The 19,863-nt window shown below is 45.6% G+C and overlaps 1 protein-coding gene across 1 annotated transcript in view; it reads left to right on the top strand.

Moving 5' to 3' along the window:
• The window catches only part of LOC147725831 (uncharacterized), a 166,909-nt gene that overhangs the window by 58,082 nt on the left and 88,964 nt on the right, over positions 1–19,863 (top strand). Inside the window, exon 4 of the mRNA XM_086960005.1 lies at positions 12,591–12,910. Within this exon, the coding sequence (XP_086816131.1) occupies positions 12,591–12,910 (320 nt within the window). The remainder of the gene's footprint in view (positions 1–12,590; positions 12,911–19,863) is intronic.

Raw genomic sequence — 19,863 nt, 5'->3', positions numbered from 1 at the left:
CTTACACCATAGGTCTTCGTGGCTAAAGAGAGCAGTCAGCAAGGATGCCACATGCTCCTTACACCATAGGTCTTCATGGCTAAAGAGGGCAGTCAGCAAGGATGCCACATGCTCCTTACACCATAGGTCTTCGTGGCTAAAGAGAGCAGTCAGCAAGGATGCCACATGCTCCTTACACCATAGGTCTTCGTGGCTAAAGAGAGCAGTCAGCAAGGATGCCACATGCTCCTTACACCATAGGTCTTCGTGGCTAAAGAGAGCAGTCAGCAAGGATGCCACATGCTCCTTACACCATAGGTCTTCGTGGCTAAAGAGAGCAGTCAGCAAGGATGCCACATGCTCCTTACACCATAGGTCTTCGTGGCTAAAGAGAGCAGTCAGCAAGGATGCCACATGCTCCTTACACCATAGGTCTTCATGGCTAAAGAGAGCAGTCAGCAAGGATGCCACATGCTCCTTACACCATAGGTCTTCGTGGCTAAAGAGAGCAGTCAGCAAGGATGCCACATGCTCCTTACACCATAGGTCTTCGTGGCTAAAGAGAGCAGTCAGCAAGGATGCCACATGCTCCTTACACCATAGGTCTTCGTGGCTAAAGAGAGCAGTCAGCAAGGATGCCACATGCTCCTTACACCATAGGTCTTCGTGGCTAAAGAGGGCAGTCAGCAAGGATGCCACATGCTCCTTACACCATAGGTCTTCGTGGCTAAAGAGGGCAGTCAGCAAGGATGCCACATGCTCCTTACACCATAGGTCTTCGTGGCTGAAGAGGGCAGTCAGCAAGGATGCCACATGCTCCTTACACCATAGGTCTTCGTGGCTGAAGAGGGCAGTCAGCAAGGATGCCACATGCTCCTTACACCATAGGTCTTCGTGGCTGAAGAGGGCAGTCAGCAAGGATGCCACATGCTCCTTACACCATAGGTCTTCGTGGCTAAAGAGGGCAGTCAGCAAGGATGCCACATGCTCCTTACACCATAGGTCTTCGTGGCTGAAGAGGGCAGTCAGCAAGGATGCCACATGCTCCTTACACCATAGGTCTTCATGGCTGAAGAGGGCAGTCAGCAAGGATGCCACATGCTCCTTACACCATAGGTCTTCGTGGCTAAAGAGAGCAGTCAGCAAGGATGCCACATGCTCCTTACACCATAGGTCTTCATGGCTAAAGAGGGCAGTCAGCAAGGATGCCACATGCTCCTTACACCATAGGTCTTCATGGCTAAAGAGAGCAGTCAGCAAGGATGCCACATGCTCCTTACACCATAGGTCTTCATGGCTGAAGAGGGCAGTCAGCAAGGATGCCACATGCTCCTTACACCATAGGTCTTCATGGCTGAAGAGGGCAGTCAGCAAGGATGCCACATGCTCCTTACACCATAGGTCTTCATGGCTGAAGAGGGCAGTCAGCAAGGATGCCACATGCTCCTTACACCATAGGTCTTCATGGCTGAAGAGGGCAGTCAGCAAGGATGCCACATGCTCCTTACACCATAGGTATTCATGGCTGAAGAGGGCAGTCAGCAAGGATGCCACATGCTCCTTACACCATAGGTCTTCATGGCTGAAGAGGGCAGTCAGCAAGGATGCCACATGCTCCTTACACCATAGGTCTTCATGGCTGAAGAGGGCACTCAGCAAGGATGCCACATGCTCCTTACACCATAGGTCTTCATGGCTGAAGAGGGCAGTCAGCAAGGATGCCACATGCTCCTTACTCCATAGATGATAAAATACCTGAATTTAGCCCTGAAGTCTGAACCACCATTAAGGAGGAAGTCATTCAATCACGGTGGCCTACAGGATTTTAGTTAAAAAAACCTCAAGATGATGCCTGGGACACCGTTGTTTTTCTTTTTTGTCCTCCGTTGGCAGGGTATGCTCAGACGTGGGTCTCTTGCTCACTTTGCCACTGGATTCAAGTTAGCCTGGCTGATGAGGGCTTTTATCCCTCAATGTGTACCGGGATGCTTGTTTCCAGTCCTCTGTCCACTTTGTTATGTTATGTTATGTTAAAAGTACTTTTATAGCGCACATACACCCAATGGTTTCATGGCACTGTGAGCACAGGGTAGACAAACATTCAGCGGTGTAGATAATTAAGAAAGAGAATGGTTATCCATGGGCTTGGCGGAACAGTAGAGTCTTCAGGAGGGATCAAAAACAATGGTAAGAAGTAGTAAGTCTCAGCTCCAAGGGAAGTGCATTCCAGCGGGAAGGGGCAAGAAAAGAAAATCTAAGACCACCATGGGCCTCATTTATGAAAAGTGACGCATCGCTGCGTGAAAACAGCGATGCGTCACTTTTCACTGCGCACTCCTTGCGACACCAATGATGCGTCATATTTAATGTATGACGCATCATGTCGCAAGGACTTACAGATACGTCAGTATTTCTGACGCATCTGTAAGCGCAAAAGTGACGCATTGCTGGAGTGTGTCACAAAAGTGACGCATCTCCAGCAATGCGTCCTTTCACATTGGAAAAGCCCCATGTGAAAGGGCTTGCGTCAGTCTTACGCCTGCTGTGAGGCAGGCGCAAGATTTTGACGCAACCGCATCCTAAAAGTGACGCAGTGAAATCTCATAGATTTCACTGCGTCACTATTACGAGGCTTTTTGCGGGGGAACGCCCCCTCTGCATACATTATACCTGACGCAGGTATAATGTGGCGCAGGGGTCTAAAAAGTGACGCATCTACCTAGATGCGTCACTTTTTAAATATGGCGCAACAAGGCGCATGTTTTACTCCGCAGATGCGTCACAAAAAGTGACGCATCCGCAGCGCAAAACTGACGCAAGGCCTCATAAATGAGGCCCCATGTTTTTTACGGTTGAAGGTTGGAATAGTGAGTAGGGCCAAGTAAGAAGAGTGAAGGTTGCGCGAAGGAAGATAGCGGTGAAGAAGGGAAGCAATGAAAGCAGGGCCAAGGCCAGCCAGGGATTTAAAGATAATGCAGCCTAGTTTAAATTCACTGCGTTTAGCCACTGGAAGCCAATGGAGGGTTTTAAGCAAGGGGCGAACATGAAGGTGTCTGGGCTGATGGAAAATTAGTCTTGCGGCCTTCAGTACATTACAAACAGTTTCAGTTCCTCTGTGGTGTGTGAGCTTCATGGCAACATTGAGTTGCACAATATTACTTGTTAATCTATTGTACACATTCTCTAAGACATCCTCAGTGCAGGATTTCAAACATCTTCTAAACATCAGAAAATGCACATGGATAACCACAAACCTTAGATATGATTGATTGTGCTACCATACCATGGATGTCTTGGCTCTCTTTTTAAAACAGCCACTTACACATAAACAATTCGCACGTGATCAATAAGGTGATCAATAGTTATCATCTGTGGCACATAATTGTTCATCAGAAATCAGTGTGTGTTAGAATTGGGGGTCTTTGGTTGGTTTTCTGACGGTGCGAAAACCAGACGTCCCACGCAGCGGTGCATTCCTCGTGTGGTGCGAGCTACGGCTCCAAGGGCTCAATAGTCACTTTACTTTTGAGGGTAGCGATGCGTTGTGGGGGGGGGGGGCAGGCTCTTTGTTGCAGCGTCTGCGCCGGTCCTGGAGATGAGGCCGGGTCTGAGCGCAGTGCTGGTCGGCGGTACGATTCAAAGAGGTACGAGGCGTACCTACCGCGCTACCCGCCACAACTGTTCATGAACAGCGGCGAGGGCGCTTCAATCAGGGCGATGCGAAGGGGGAAAGCAGGCACAAGGCGACGTCCATTCTTTGCGTTGCGAGCTATGGCTCGGGGCCAGATAGGCGCGGTGCTTGGACGGGATGGGTCCTTTCTTGGGCTGCGAGCTACGGCTCGGATAGGCAGGAATCGCGGTGCTCGGGCCAGCGGGGCTGGTCCTTATGATGCGAGCTACGGCTCGGCCAGGTAGAAGTTGCGTTGCTCGGCGGGACAAGTGCACACAGCTCTTTAGAGTGCGCGGTGGATTTCCGTGAGGCGCACTTGGTTTCCTTTGTCGGTACTGCGGGGAAATGCAGCACGCTCAGCAGCTTCTCTTCCAGGGAGTTAGAGCCCAACGGTCGTGGGGCTCAGTTCAGGGGGCAGGCTCACACGCAAGCCCTTGGAGATTGTTTAAAAGAATGCACAAGTTGATAAAAAGTCACTTCAGTCTTTCTTCTCTCCTTCTTGCAGCAAGGCACCCACCACGGGCCAGTCTCCCAGGTCAGAGACAGTACTCCTCCATGCAGATTTTCCAGGTCCTTCTCGTCGGGCAGAGGTTCTTCTTGGCTTAAACAGGATCTGATTTCTTAGTAGCAGGGTTCCTACATTTAAACAGCAAATCTTTTGTTCTTGCAGGCCAGGGGGCCTGAGCCTAGTTTCACCCAGTTCTGGAGCACTTTGTTTTGGAGACTCTGGCTTGTCTTTTCAGTGTGCAGGGCAGAGACATCAGATGCTCCACAGGAGGTGGAGCCAGCATTTTATTGGCAGAGCACAGCCCTATTCAGAGTCACGGGGCACTGCTCCCACCCATCCTGGTGTAATCTCTCTATTCACCACCTGGCAGCCCAGACTGTCTCCTGCAATGCCCCAGCCCTGTCACACACAGAAACCAGACAGCAGATATACATCCTAGCAGAGGAAAAGCTGAAATGGCTAGGCAGGCAATGACCAGCTTTCTAAAAGTGGTATTTGCTAACAAAGTATATTAAAATAAACTTTACTAAAACATGTATTTTATTATTCTGATTTCAGGCATACTAAACTTGACTGTCCACCATATTCCCAGAGTCTGTTAGGAATGTATGATGTAATAATTCCAGCAGCCCATTCTGGCCCATGAGAACAGGTAGCCTTGCAAACGTGAAAAACGAAATTGGCTGTAATTCACTATTAGGACATGCCACACACATCAGGGCTTGTCCTACCTTATGCTTACAATGCACCTTGCCCTTGGGCCTACCATAGGGGTGACTAATATGAAGTTAAGGGAAGGTTTAGGGACTGGCAAGTGGGTGCACTTGTGCAGTCAGCATGACAGTACCATACTGCAGGCAGGTTCAGCAATGGCAGACCTTAGACACATTTTACAAAGCTGCTTCTGTGGGTGGCACAACCAGTGCTGCAGGTCCACCAGCAGCATTTGGACTTACAAGCCCTGGCACTCCTGGTGCACTTTACTGGGGTCTGACAGTAAACCAAATAAGCCAATCATAGAAATCAATTATATATAAACTTTTCATAAGGAGCACTTGCACTGTGGCACTGGTTGGCAGTGGCACATTGCTCTAAGCAGCTAACACCAGCAAAACACCTAAGGCAACAGCTTCAAAAATGGAAGGGAGGCCAACGCCAATGGTGCCAGGTCTAACACGTGTACCCTCCAGTTGAAATGTGGGGAGACCTACCCTACCCCAGGGAGTTCTCATCACTAAGGCGGAAAAATATGGACAGACAATCAGCATTGGCGTGATCTGTATAGGGGCGGTGTTCCACCGTGAAATCCATCCCCTGTAGGAAAATGGACCACCTCATCAACTTAGGATTCTCACCCCTCATTTGCATCAACCATCTTAGGGGCCTGTGGTCTGTCTGAACCCGGAAGTGGGACCCAAACAAGTAGGTTCTTAGATTCTTCAATGCCCAGACCACAGCAAATGCCTCACGCTCAATTACACTCCACCTTTGTTCTCGCGGAAGTAACCTCCTACTGATGAAGGCTACAGGTTGGTCCCAGCCCTCCTCAGTCATCTATGAGAGAACAGCCTTACACCATGCTCTGAAGTGTCTGTTTGCACAAGGAACTCTTTGGAGAAGTCAGGGGCCAGGAGCACAGGCACCATGCAAATGGCAGTCTTCAGGGTGTCAAAAGCTTTCTGACAGGCGTCAGTCCAGATCACTTTCTTGGGCTGCTTCTTATAAGTCAGCTTTGTCAAGGGTTCAACAATGTTGCCATACCCCTTGACAAACCTCCTGTAGTACCCAGTGAGTCCTAGGAAGGCCCTCACCTCTGTCTGGGTTTTAGCGGGTTCCAAAGCCAGGATGGTTTCAATCTTTGGGTGTAGGGGCGCCACCTGGCCGCTCCCAACTTGGTGTCCCAAGTACACCACAGAATCCTTCCCGATCTGGCACGTACTCACCTTGATCATAAAGCCTGCCTTGCGCAGGGACAATAACTCTTCCCAGAAGTGGCGCAGCTGCTCTTCCCATGTGACACTGAACACTGCTATGTCATCCAGGTAGGCGGCACTGAATTCCTCCAGCTCAACCAACACCTGGTTGACCAACCTCTGGAAGGTGGCAGGGGCATTCTTCATCCCAAATGGCATAACCTGGAAATGCCCATCTGGTGTGGAGAATTCTGACCTCTCTTTGGCTAATCAGTCAAGGCGATCTGCCAGTACCCAGACGTCAAATCAAACGTGCTGAGGTACGGGGCAGCCCCTAACTGATCGATGTGCTCATCAGCTCAAGGGGATGGGCTGCGCGTCAGTCTTGGTGACTGAATTGTGTCCTCTGTAGTCCACACAGAACCAGAGTTTGGGTGTGGCACCCGGCGCTGCAGCCTTCGGGACCAAGACCACTGGGCTGGCCCAAGGACTGCTGGAGAACTAAACCACCCCAAGAGCAAGTATCTTTGAGACCTCCTCTTTGATGCAGGCCCTGACCCTGTCAGTCACTCTGTAAGCTTGGTGCCTTACAGGTAAGCTGTCTCCTGTGTCCACATCATGGACGCACCAATCTCTGACACTAGGAATCCGGGAGAACAGGTCATAAAACTGCCCCAGCAGTTGGCGGCAGTCATTCTGTTGCTCAGGGGTCAAGGTGGGAGAGAGGCTAACTCCATCCACTGACCCATCTTGCTCTGAGGCTACCAGGAGGTCAGGAAGAGGCTCAGTCTCCTCCTCCGTCCCATCATCTGTTGCCAAGAGCATGCCCACTTCGGACCTCTCCAAGTGGGGCTTTAGGCGGTTGACATGCAGGACCCTCAAGGGGTTCCTGGGAGACTGCAAGTCCACCAAATAGGTGACAGGACTCTTGCGCTCCACAATCTCAAAGGGTCCGGTCCACTTGTCTTGAAGCGCGCAAGGCTCCACAGGGGCCAGGACCCAAAGCTTTTGTCCAGGCTGAAGCTCTACCAGAGTGGCATTCTGGTCAATCCGCCGCTTCATTTCCTGCTGGCTGGCTTCCAGATTTGCCTCAGCAAGTGCTCTGAAACGCCTAGTATGGTTCCTGAAGGCCAGCATGTAACTGTATACATTCTGGGTAGGTTTCCTGGGAGATTGCTTCAGCCTTCCTTGACCAGACTTAGAGGTCCTCTCACTGGGTGGCCATACAGGAGCTCAAAGGGGCTGAACCCTAGAGACTTCTGTGGCACCTCACAGTAAGCAAAGAGAAGGCATGGGCAAGAGGATGTCCCACTTGCGCCTCATGTGTTCTTCCAGACCCATAATCATGCCCTTCAGGATCCGGTTGAATCTCTCAACCAACCCATTTCCTTGGGGGTGGTAAGGTGTGCTGAATTTGTAGGTTACACCACACTCTTGCCAAAGAGATTTCATATACTTGGATATGAAATTGGTACCCCTGTCAGACACCACCTCTTGAGGGAATCCCACTCTGGAGAAAATTCCCATCAGTGCCTGTGTCACCACGGGGCCGTCACTGACCTCAGAGGAATGGCTTTGGGGTACCGGGTGGGATGGTCCAACAGGACCTGGATAAACCTGATGCCTATGGCTGTCCTGGGGTCCAGTGGCTCCACAATATCTATTCCCACTAGCTGGAATGGGATACTGACTACAGGGAATGGCTGGAGAGGATCCTTCTGCTTCCTCCCACTCTTTCCACTTGCCTGGCAAGTCTGGAAGGTCCTACAATGAGCGTCTGAGCTTCTACGCATTTGGGGCCAATGAAAGTAGGTGACAAGCCTGTCAAAGGTCTTTTCTTGCCCCAAATGTCCTGCCAATTGGACATCGTGCGATAGCCCCAGTAGGAAGGCTCTGAAACTCTTGGTACCACCAGCACACGGGCTGACCCAGGCTCAGCAACCTTAGGCTCTGAAAAGAGGAGGTAATTCTCCCAATAAATGAAATGTGTTCCAGACTGATCACCTCTGGCCTGGTCGGCAGCCTGCTGCCGCAGACCAATGAGAGAAGGACATTCTTTCTGCGCTCGTCAGAATTCCTCCCTGGTGGGCCCTCCTTCCTGCTGCCAATGGGTCAGCTCAGGCAGATCCCCCAGTTCAGCTATCTGTTCCCCTTTAGGTTCCAGGGCATCCCCCTCAAGGTCTGCTTCTTCCTGGACCATGGGAACTACAGAGGCTGGCTTCCCGCGCCTCCTGCTCCTTTTTTCCAAGCCGGGTCCTGGGCCTCTCCCTCTGGCTACAGGTCCTCTTGAGAACCCCTACTGGCTGTCATGGACCAGTTGGTCACCACGCCCAGTCAGGAAAACCCACCATCTTCATGTGAGTTGTCTTCTCCTTAACAACAACAGGTCAAAAGGAGGGTCCCAGGGGAAATAATTTAACGACCAAGCACAGATACCTCCCCCGAAGAAAGACAGTCTGAACAACAAAAAGTTACTGCGGGTCTAGACAACATAATCCATGACACAGTGTCTGTGGTGTGACTCTATTCTAAATTAAATTATGCAATTTACCAAAACGTGAATTAAGCACAATCGGATACTCCCATGTTCTGAAAAGTACCCATCAGTTAACATCCGGTACCCCCCTTGTCATCATCTGGGCCTCCTCACACCAAGGAGAGTATTCTTGCAGCCACTTGTGATGTAAAAAGTGGGTGCGCCTGTGTGTGGATTTTTTCCAGGAAGGTGACCATAGACTGATAACTATAAAGCAGTGCGTAAAAAAGTGTTAGTGAAAATAATAGTGTGTGAGTAAGTGAGAATTCTAAAATTGGAGAACCGGGAGGGAAGATTATTTATTAGGGACCTCACGTGTTTCCAATACTTAAAAAACCAGTGGAGAAAAATAATAGGTTTAACAAATAGCTACATTCATATAAGGTCAACATGTTTCTGCAGTAAGTGGACCCATAATGGTGTCCGCTGCTTTCTTCAGGACCATATCTCGCTACTGCTTAGGAACAAACAACATAGAAAAAGATTTTTTAATACTTTACGTATTTACAAGTGTCACCTGGACGTCCTTGAGTAAATATGAGTCCTCCTAGGTATAAACTGGAGATCCAGGTAATAAGAATTACACCAACAGACAGAGACACAGACCACACCGAAAGACAAATCAAAATGAATGTCAATATCAGTAACCACATTATAGTTTACCGCAAACTATGTCAAATAAATACACTTTGGGCTCTCAATATCAGCCCTGATCCACTTACCTTATAGGTAGGAGGAGAATGCTACACCTCATCTGGCTGCGGCTCAGGTAGGTAGAAATAATAAGAAGTGAAAAGCACAAACATAAGGAAAATCATATACCTTCTTAAAGCACATTCAGTGTTGTTTATATTGTCACTGATGTAACTGGTGAGCATTTGTTTCATTGATGGTTCTAGGTTTCTATCAAAGGGGTTTATTTCTCAATTGAACATTGGAAAAAGCATTTCTCTGGGCCAGGATGAGCCCTGATGCAGTGAGGCCTCATATTAGACATGTCTCATTCAAATCTCAACCCGTATCACGTATGGGGTATGAGCAGTAACAAGCGACGTTCGTTCTTTGCTTTGCGAGCTACGGCTCGGGTCCAGATAGGCGCGGTGCTTGGTCTGGACGGGTTCTTTCTTGTGATGCAAGCTACGGCTCGGATAGGCAGGAGTCGCGGTGCTCGGGCAGCGGGGCTGGTCCTTACAATGCAAGCTGCGGCTCGGCCAGGTAGAAGTTGCGTTGCTCGGCGGGACAAGTGCACACAGCTCTTCAGAGTGCGCAGTGGATTTCCATGAGGCACACTCGGTTTCCTTCGTCAGTACTGCGGGGAAATGCAGGACGCTCAGCAGCTTCTCTTCCAAGGGGTTAGAGTCCAATGGTCCTGGGGCTCAGTTCAGGGTTCAGGCTCACATGCAAGCCCTTGGAGATTGTTTAAAAGAATGCACAAGTGGATAAAAAGTCACTTCAGTCTTTCTGCTCTCCTTCTTGCAGCAAGGCACCCACCACAGGCCAGTCTCCCAGGTCAGAGACAGTACTCCTCCATGCAGTTTTCCAGGTCCTTCTCGTCGGGCAGAGGTTCTTCTTGGCTTAAACAGGATCTGATTTCTTAGGAGCAGGGCTCCTACATTTATCCTACATTTGTGCCTTGTCCACGAGTCCTGGGAGGGGCTGTAAAGGTTCCATCTGAGAGTGGGAGGCAGACAGAGAGAGAGAGGTGGCGCGGGAGAAAGAGGGAATGAGAAGGTACGTGTGTGTGTGTGCGCAGTCTGCTGTTTTTTAAAGCACATACTCGTGCTTGTGGCGAGCCCCTGCTCGCTCCTGAAAGGTGTATGCCGCCTCAAGCACGAGTATGTGCTTCGAAAAAGAATCAAGCGACGGCTAAAGGTCTCATATGCAGCGCATGCGCACGTGAATAGGCAAGACCTAATAAACGAGGGGGTTAAACAATTGAGTTTGAATACCTGATTTAAACTGATACAATACCATTGTGTCCACCAAACATTAAATAGAGTTCACCAAAATCACACAGGGCAATGTCCCCGCAGCGGTGAGGTGGATGCAGATTTCATACATATGTCTTGGTCTTGCTCAAGTATGAGCCCTTACTGGACTGATATTTTGGCCAAACTAAAGGAGGCTATAAGTTGGGGGGTCCCTAGGGAGATTTGCATGGTCCTGCTGGGTTTAGTCCCTCATCCTAACAATAAATACCTCAGTAGGAAATGTGTGATGTCAGCGTTTGTACTTACAAAGCACTGACTAGCCATATCATAGATGAGCCACTCCCCGCCAAAAGTAACAGTGTGGGTGAAAGATGTTTATGAATGCCTCAGAACCTGAAAATGAATGCAAAAAACAAGCACATGGATGTGGAAATAGCAAGGGATTGGAGAGGAAAAAAGCAATTGTGTGAATTTGGAATTTCCAAGTGCTTGGACGTGGAAATAGCAAGTGTGTGGATGTGTTAATAACAAGTGCTTGTATGAAGAAGTAGCAAGTACTTAGATGTGGAAATAGCAAGCTCTTGGTTGCACAAGGATTTGCATTATATTCAAATATCAAAAATAAAAGGAAAATATTTATAAAACGACCTCTAAGGACAAGAGCGCACAAGACTTTGTAACCACTTTACTCTGACTACTCTGCACATATTTTACTACTACACCAGAATTCCAACCTGCTTATTTAAGGTGCCTACTGTACCACTTCTACAGCATTTACAGCTCACCTATCAGGGCGCCTCCAACTCCAACAGTCTGCTTGGTACTCTTCAACGCTGTTTGAAACAACCGATTGTGGGATTCTCTGGCTCCTTCCCTTTAATTCATCATCCCTGGGCTCCTGTGAGTAAACCACAGGCTTCCATGGCTTTAGGCAATACAGCTGCACCATGGGCAGTGGAAGCCCTAGGACATGGGATGTGGTATGAAGTGCCCTAGCCCTTGATGGGGAGGACATCCTGGGAAATGGCAGGTTCTGCAGATGCTCCTCTGTGTTCCCCATTTCCTCCCCAGCTCCACATCTCATGGGCTTAGCAGACAGACTGGCATTTTCCAATTGTCCCAATTAGCTCCATGGTCACCAGGCCAATCAGAAGCAAGGATATGACTGAAATTAAGTCTTTCTTGCCAATCTCTGCCTCTGCTAGGCATGGAGCCCATGAGTGACAAGCCCCACTGATGCCCATGAGCTCCTGCGCTGTACAACCTGAAAGATTGAAATTCAATGAAAACACCTTAGTTAGGGGTCAGTGCTGCTTACATGTAAGGAGTTGGATGATGTTGTCAGTCAAAAACCTTATTGTTCTTGTGTAAAAAAACACATTCTTCGCTCTGCTATCTGCCCTTCCCTGTATATGACCTCAAACATGAGATCAGTTATGAGATCACCGTTTGCATTACTGATGACATCACTGGTGACATCAAATATGACAACTAAATAGCCATAATCAGTGATACCCATTTCCGGTCTGCATGGCCTGCAAAATATTCCTCTCCAGCCCTGATTAAACCACCTCAGTAGATAGGCACATGTTACTCCACTCCTGACTTAGGTGATCCTTCTCTGCCGCTTCAGAATATTCTTATAAATGTTGTCATTTTGGTATTTCAGGTCAAAACATAAGCAATGCGCTTACTTTACAGCTCTGCCCTCTTGAAGCAGGCACTGTATAAACACACCATTATTATAACATCCTCCTCTGCAAAGGAGCATTAAAGAGGCATAACAAAATGTCCCTATTCTACCTTGTGCATGTTCAGAGATAGGAATAATTGTCCTGGGACCATCAGTATCTGTGCTGTGTTTTGGTGTTATGTCAGAAGTGCTTGCTTTAATTAAAACTTTGTATTAATCAGCAACACTTAGCATAACAAAGCATAACTAACCATAAAAAGATGCAATGGCATAGAATATTCTCATTTATATACATGCTATTGTAATGCTACAATGTTATGGCATATCCATTTATATCATATTTTGTCATTCAATTTTCAGGAAAACAAGCAGAAGATCAACTAAAACAACAACGAGAGGAAGCAGAGCGGCTGCAGCGAGAGGAGGAAGAGAAGAAGCAACGCGAAGATGCAAAACGAAAAAGGAAGGAGGAAGAAAAGCGACAACGGGAACGCGAGGAGAGGATGAGACAGATTGAAGAAGAAATGGAGAGAGAAAGGCTCAGCCTTGAGGAAAGGCTGATAAAAACGTCAGAGAAACTGAGAAACATGAGCCACCAGCGAGGGCAAACCAACGAAGAACATTTGCGCGTCATGGAATTTAGTACGGACGATGATTCGGAACTGGATGAGATCAATGAGGTATGGTGGACCAAACATGTCGTCCAACATCTTGTGAGTAAAGTGAAACAATATGAGAAGCATCATTTGAGGATGTGGGATCAAGAGGGGCACAAAGTTTGGAAGCAAAAGAGAGGATACTGGGAGCGATAAACTTGAAGCAACAAAGGGAGGAGTAAGGGCACCAGGGGGAGATTCAGAATTAGTTGCAAGACTTAGGGAAGAACATCAAGGAGTGGATATAAAATTTAGGAATGTACTGATCTGCTTTGTCCTGTCCAACAGCCCATGAATGTCAAACCTCCACTTGTTAATGATTTTTTTACACCTTATGGCCTAGCAGGAAACCAAATGTGATAAACGTTTTATTTACCGATTCCTATATCTTAACAATCTTGTCTGGCTGGACTCCAGTCTACTTATGTGCATGTCTACCCCTCATTGGCTCAACTGGCAACGACCCCCACACACTCACCTGGAAGAGGACTGGATAATAATTAAGGCTCCCTGTTTTATGGCATTGATTTTTTTAACATTTCCATCTGCATTTATCCTTATTTATTTTTCTCCATATTTAATTAGTGTTTTGAGAATTAATGGAGTCATACTTATTTTAGCCGATAAACATTCATCCAAACTATGATGCTTGTCACATATTAGCAAATTAAGCAGCTAATGTCACAAAATACAACACCCACAGATTGGAATTACCATGATAAACAAATATATGTTTAACAAATATCTGTATTTAAGGGAAGTTCATCCTGCTTTTTAGCTCCCCTGTGCTGTCCATCTGCTCAGCAATCGGCCAGAAATTCATGAAGAACAACATGAAGAGTCTCTCAAAAAAACACTTAAAAATATGAATTCAGAAGATAACCACATTGTTTCCTGTCTGTATTTATTTGTAAAAATCAGTAAAAATGGAAATCTGGGAGCCTTAATAATCCAGACTGGCATGTACATTTGCATTGAACTGATTATCCCTAAAGAAAGCTTAAAAGAGGGTCAATCCACATTCCCTCAGTCAATGATTCACTCACTCTCTAAGTAGGATGATGAACAAACACTCATTCTTGCAACAAATATGGAGCTACTCATATCAACTTGAGGCTCTGGTGACCCTAATGAGATAACAACAACTCTATATGTATTCAACCTGAATTTTTAAAATGACTTTCGTCCAAACTCCACTCCGAACTCCACTCCACTCCTCCGAAAAGCAGGTGAGCATAACCGCACAGCCTCTGCCGTTGAAGTCTGAGCTTCTGAAGGTTAGAAATTGTTGGACTTAAGAATGGTACCAGTTATAAGTGATTTGCTTACTATAAATTACGCCCCACCGAGCACTGTTCATGACTCAGGACTTCTTGAATGACATCATTGGTGACATCTCTAATAGCATCATTGATGGCATCACTGATGACATCATCCATCATGTATCTGTTCAATAAATCCTACAAACAAATGCAGGTGTTGACCGTGTCCATATTATTCAAGGAGAGACCGCTCCCTCCACACACTAAAGTCTCATTAGGTCTCCAAGGGCTAGATGTAGGTAAACTACATTTACCGATTCTAAAATACCGAATTTTACTGATTCGGTATTTTAGAATCTGTAAATGCTATGCAGGTAATTAATCGGTAAGTATTACCGAATTGGTACGATCAGTGATGTCATGAGTGATGTCACTGACCATGTCATGAGTGATGTAATATGTGACATCATCAGCAGTGCATTGCGGTCGCGCGAGTTATAGTTCGCTGAACTAACTATAACATGGGAATTTCAATGGTTTTGTATGAGTGAAATGTCCAGTTAACTATAACATGTGTGAAACCTATGTTTTTTTGTGAATTTCTAAGGTTTTTTAAATGCTAATTCTTAACTATAACGTGTGTGAAACCTATGTTTTTTTCAGTGAATTTCTAAGGTTTTTTAAATGCTAATTCCTACCTGTAACGTGGCTGAAACCTATGGTTTTTTCAGTGAATTTCTAAGGTTTTTTAAATGCTAATTCCTAACTATCAGGTGGCTGAAACCTATGTTTTTTTCAGTGAATTTCAAAGCTTTTGTAAATGATAATTTTTAAATGTATTAATTGTTATATTTTTTATACTAATTTACTACATTATTTTAAATTATTTTTTTAGATATTTTATCTTTTAAATTACATTACATATTTTTTATATACTTTGAAAAAAATATATTTTTTAAATATATTGACATTGTAATATTTATTTTTTTATTTATTTATTTTTTAAATTTATATATATTTTATATATCAGGAAATGATATCCTATGGAAGGAAATTCAAGTTACTGGTAAGTACAGTTACATTTACTTTTCAGGAATAGTAGTGAGCTGAAAGATGCAGCACTGAGGTCTCTCCTGATAACAGGTGAGTAAATCGGAATTCTTAGTTTGGCTGATTTTAGAGGAATTTTTTTAAGTTCCAAAACTCCACACTAAGAAAAATTTCCAAGTGAAACCAGTCAATGTTAGCCTTTGGAAGGAAATTCAAGTTACTGTAAATATGGTTAAAATGACTTTTCAGGATTAGTAGTGCACTCAAAGATTTAGCACTTACGTTTCTTGTGATAACAGGGGAGTAAATTGGAATTCGTAGTTCGGCAGAATTTACAGGAATATTTTGCTCAATAGTGAAGGAAGGGGGCGGGGCCTGAGGTAACATGTGTGCAAACACGCCCTGTGGTGTGTTTTAGATTTTTACAACTCTCTGCAATGCAGCCGCCGGGCGCATTTGCAGAGGGGGAACTAATTTCCCTTGCATACTGTTGGTCCTTTGGGGCCAACTAGCCCACCAGGAATCTCCAGTATGCGCCGAGGGGGCTGCATTGCAGAGAGGTGTAATGAGGCTAACCCCCTTTTTACACCTCTCTGCAACACAGCCCCGTGCACGTTTGAAGAGGGGGAACTAATTCCCCTTGCATACTGGGGGACCCTGCGGGCAAACTAGCCCACCAGGAGCCTCCAGTATGCGCCAGGGGGCTGCATTGCAGAGAGGTCTAAAATAATTACTTTGCCCCGGGGGTGTCGGTCCCTGGAAAAGTGTGGGGGGATTGGGACCCCCTACACTTCTTTTTTCACTTTGCACCCGGGATTTGGTCCCCCGGGGGGTAATTGGAAAAAAAGCAGACTGTTTTTTGTTGCGGGGTACGCGAACATACGCATACGTATGCGTACGTACGCGTACCCCGCAATTTTTGAAAAAAAACATTTGGGGGCCATGGGGGTCAAGGTGTTTCTACCCTGCCCCCTTTTTGCATTCTACATGTTTGTTTTTCTGCTTTCTTGTGCCTCGCTCTACCGAGCACAAGATGGCTAGCAACACTTCCTTGTTTGGAGTGTTGACAGCCAATGAGCATGCAGCTCCTACTCGCAAAGGTAAGCTTTCGTACGCATACGTACGCATACCCCATGATTTTATGGGATAAAAACAATTTTGGGGGAGAACTTGGGGGTCCTTGTGGGACCCCCTGAGCAGGCCTAGGGGGTCAGGGTGTTTCTACCCTGCCCCCTTTTTGCGTTCTACACGTTTGTTTTTCTGCTTTCTTGTGCCTCAGTCTACCGAGGCACAAAATGACTGCCAAAACGTACTGGTTTGTGTTGATAGACAGTTGGCATCCAATCAGCATGCAGCTCTTGCTCAGAAAGGTACGCATACGTACGAGTACCGTACGCGGACATGTACGCCTACTACATGCATACAGTAAGCGCCTATAGATATATCTATCATTTTACTTTTGATTTTCTCAGGAACTACTAAATGGATTTACACCTTTTTACAAGAAGCGTGATCTGCGAACAGAACTCTACCTTTTTGCCAAATTTCATGTAATTCGGTTCAGCCATTCGGGCTGTAGCCCTGGCTAAAGGTCCTATGGAAAATAGCAAGGGGAAAACACATTTTGGAACCCCCCTTATTTCTCTGCCCCTGCTTCAGGAATCACCCCCAAACTTTCAGGGAAAGAGCAGAGCGTGGCAGGCGAATTTCTTGGACAAATTTGTGAAGATTCATCCACGGGCGCCAAAGTTATTCCAAATAGAATGTTGCAGATTTCCTATGGAAACTAGGTCCTAACTATAACTACTTACTGGCGACCTCCAGTAGGTAATATATATATTACCTACTGGCAGTCAGCAGTAGGTAGTTATAGTTAGGGTTTTTTTCAATGTTAAATCTCAAAATTCTATTTGGAATGACTTTGGCGCCGGTTGTCAAATCTGCCTGAAAATGTCCTCAAAATGGCCTCGCGGCGCCAAGCTCCTTCCCTGAAACTTTGGGGGGGATTCATCAAGCGGGGGCCGAGATAAAAGGGGGGCCCCAAAACGTGTTTTCCCCATGTTAATTTCCATAGGGCGGTCAAACTCACTTTTAGCCGGAACGGCTGAATGGATTTGCACTAAACTTGGCAAAATTGTAGGGACTGGTAGCCCGATGTGCCTTTGCTATGTCTCAAGATATGTGCTTCAGTGGATTTTGAGTAATTTAGGTTAAAAAAAATATATATATCTATGGCAGCGCCCCGGTACGCGCTCCTGGGAGCGCTCCGGGTCCGCTACGCGACTTGCGCACGGAAAGCTGATTGGTTCTTGGGTGTCTGTAAACATTCGAAACAGTCCGGAGCGGCCACCATCTTGTGTCTCGGTAGGATCGAGACACAAGAGGTGGCCAAAACAAAGGTGGAAATGACCATAAAGGGGCAGGGTAGACCGACCCTGATCCCCTAGGTTTGATGTAGGGGCTATAAAAGGGCCTCGCGGGGCAAAAAAAAAAAATTTTTTTTCCGATTATTGCGGAGGGAGCGCCCGGTACGCGCACCGGGGAGCGCCCGGGAAGCACACAAAAGAGAAAAAGGAATGCCAGAGTTTAAAATTTTCGGCAATATTTTATAAATGGGAGGTAGTTCTGAAAAGAACTTTTTTTAAAATTCTTTTTGTTGTTTTATATATTTTTTATTATTTTTCTGAACATTTTTTTTTTTTTTGTATATTTGAACAATTTTATATTTTTGGGGTTTTTTTAAGGGAACAAACAAAAAACAGGGAATTGGAAATGGCTCAACAGGAGAAAAAAAAGAAAATAATTACTGTTTCCTTTTCTTGCTGCATTGGTGGTTGTCTACAGCATTATTTATTAAGGTGACACTAAGTTCACCATAGCATAATGTTTTGCCACAGAAAATGCAAACAAATTTGAGGTTGCCAAATTTGTGCTGAATATTTACCACCATTTGGCGTTCTTCAGGACCAGAAAGTGAGGGTACAGTAGAGGAAGTGCAGGCCACAGGGGGTGGGTTGTTTCGAAGTTCCTGGACTTCAGCCTGGGCTAAATTATTGGGATGCCACCTCTCCATGTGGCGGATCATGGTAACATTTCCAAAAGAATATTTCTTTGTGGGATTGCCCCTGGTATCCTTGGTTGCATTAAAAGAATCTTCGTAACAGAGAAAATCTCCAAGTAGTTCCTCTTCTGTACGCCATGGCTTAAAGAGTTGCAAAAGAGCTAAATAGTAAAATTCTCTTTTGTCTGGAGATTCACAACTCAATTTTTGATGATTAATCAAATGGCCTTTTCTCTGCTTCACTAGACATCCTTCATACCCAATGACAGCATATTTTCCATTATTGATATCTTCTGTGATGTTCCTTTTATAACTGTAGTTTTACAGAACTTCATACAAACAAGTGTTCTCAAGGTGAATACTTCTATTTGGATAGTATGTAGCCAACATGTTTGTCTTCAAAATATCTGTACTATTTGGTTCTTTCTCCGCCAAATACTCTATTTCTTGTACAGATTTCAAAACTCGGTTTCGTGTTGCAGCAAGACCTAGACTCACCCAAATTACTGTTCTAGATTTGGCATAGAGACTTGCTGATGATAACCGATCAGAACATTCATATGCTCCAATTTCTCGATGCGACAACATCTTCAGACTGTAACTGTATAATTTCTTGCTTAGACTCTTTTCATGTGAAATGTCCTCCCACATTTCCTTTAGTTCTGTCTTTTCTTTTTTTGTGATGTAAGATGTCACATATCGAGCCACAGCAATAGAGTTGTCAGCAATGAACTGAATATCCATGTTAGCATTCCACATGGACAAAATCACTGAATTGTAGTCGTTGATGTACTTGGACTCTTCATTTCTTTTCAAATTGTACGTATTTTTTGGTGATGTCCTCGTCATAGTATGTCGTAGAGAAGACATCACATTATTTACTCTTCCCTTAGAAATCACTGGTCTTGGAAACGCAAAACAACATTTTGTGTAGAACTTTTCCTTGTTTTTGAATTTTCGACGACAGCACTTCCCACAACGATGGGATTGAAAACGTAAAACTTGTTGCCTTAAATTGTTTTCTTCAGTAGTTTTCGGAACAGCACATGTTGAATACTCTTCAATGAAACTCATCACTGTTTCATCTGAATCTGATCCAAATTTGGGTGCATCTTTAATCCACAACAACATATGTATATGAGGAGCACCTCTCGCTTGATACTCCTTTCTCCAAAAGAAATCCAAAACCTCTCCAAGAGGAGGATTTTTTTATTGGTAATAACAGACATCATAGCTTCAAATCTTGATTGAAATATCTGCATACATTCACTGGATCCAAAGAACACAGTTCTCCTGGTGTTTTCAATTCTATATATGGTATATTAGCATTTGCCTCGCGTAGAAATTCAAGTAAGTCGTCCCATGCATACTCAGCACAGCTAAGAGTGAGGAACCATGTAGGAGTTCCGAAGTTGCTTAGCATACATTTCAATTCCCCATGACAATGGTACCAATACTCGTTTGTACCACGCTGACATGCCATGAGATTGATTAGATGAGATTCCAAAATATTATCTTGCAGATTGACTTTCTCCATAAAGTCCCTCGCCGAAACATTTTGCAGATGTGCTACACTTTTCAGTATATGATTTACTGCATATGAA

This window comes from Lissotriton vulgaris, chromosome 3_1, assembly GCF_964263255.1.
Source record: "Lissotriton vulgaris chromosome 3_1, aLisVul1.2, whole genome shotgun sequence".
NCBI classification, from domain to species: domain Eukaryota; kingdom Metazoa; phylum Chordata; class Amphibia; order Caudata; family Salamandridae; genus Lissotriton; species Lissotriton vulgaris.
This window is presented reverse-complemented; position numbering and strand designations above follow the sequence as displayed.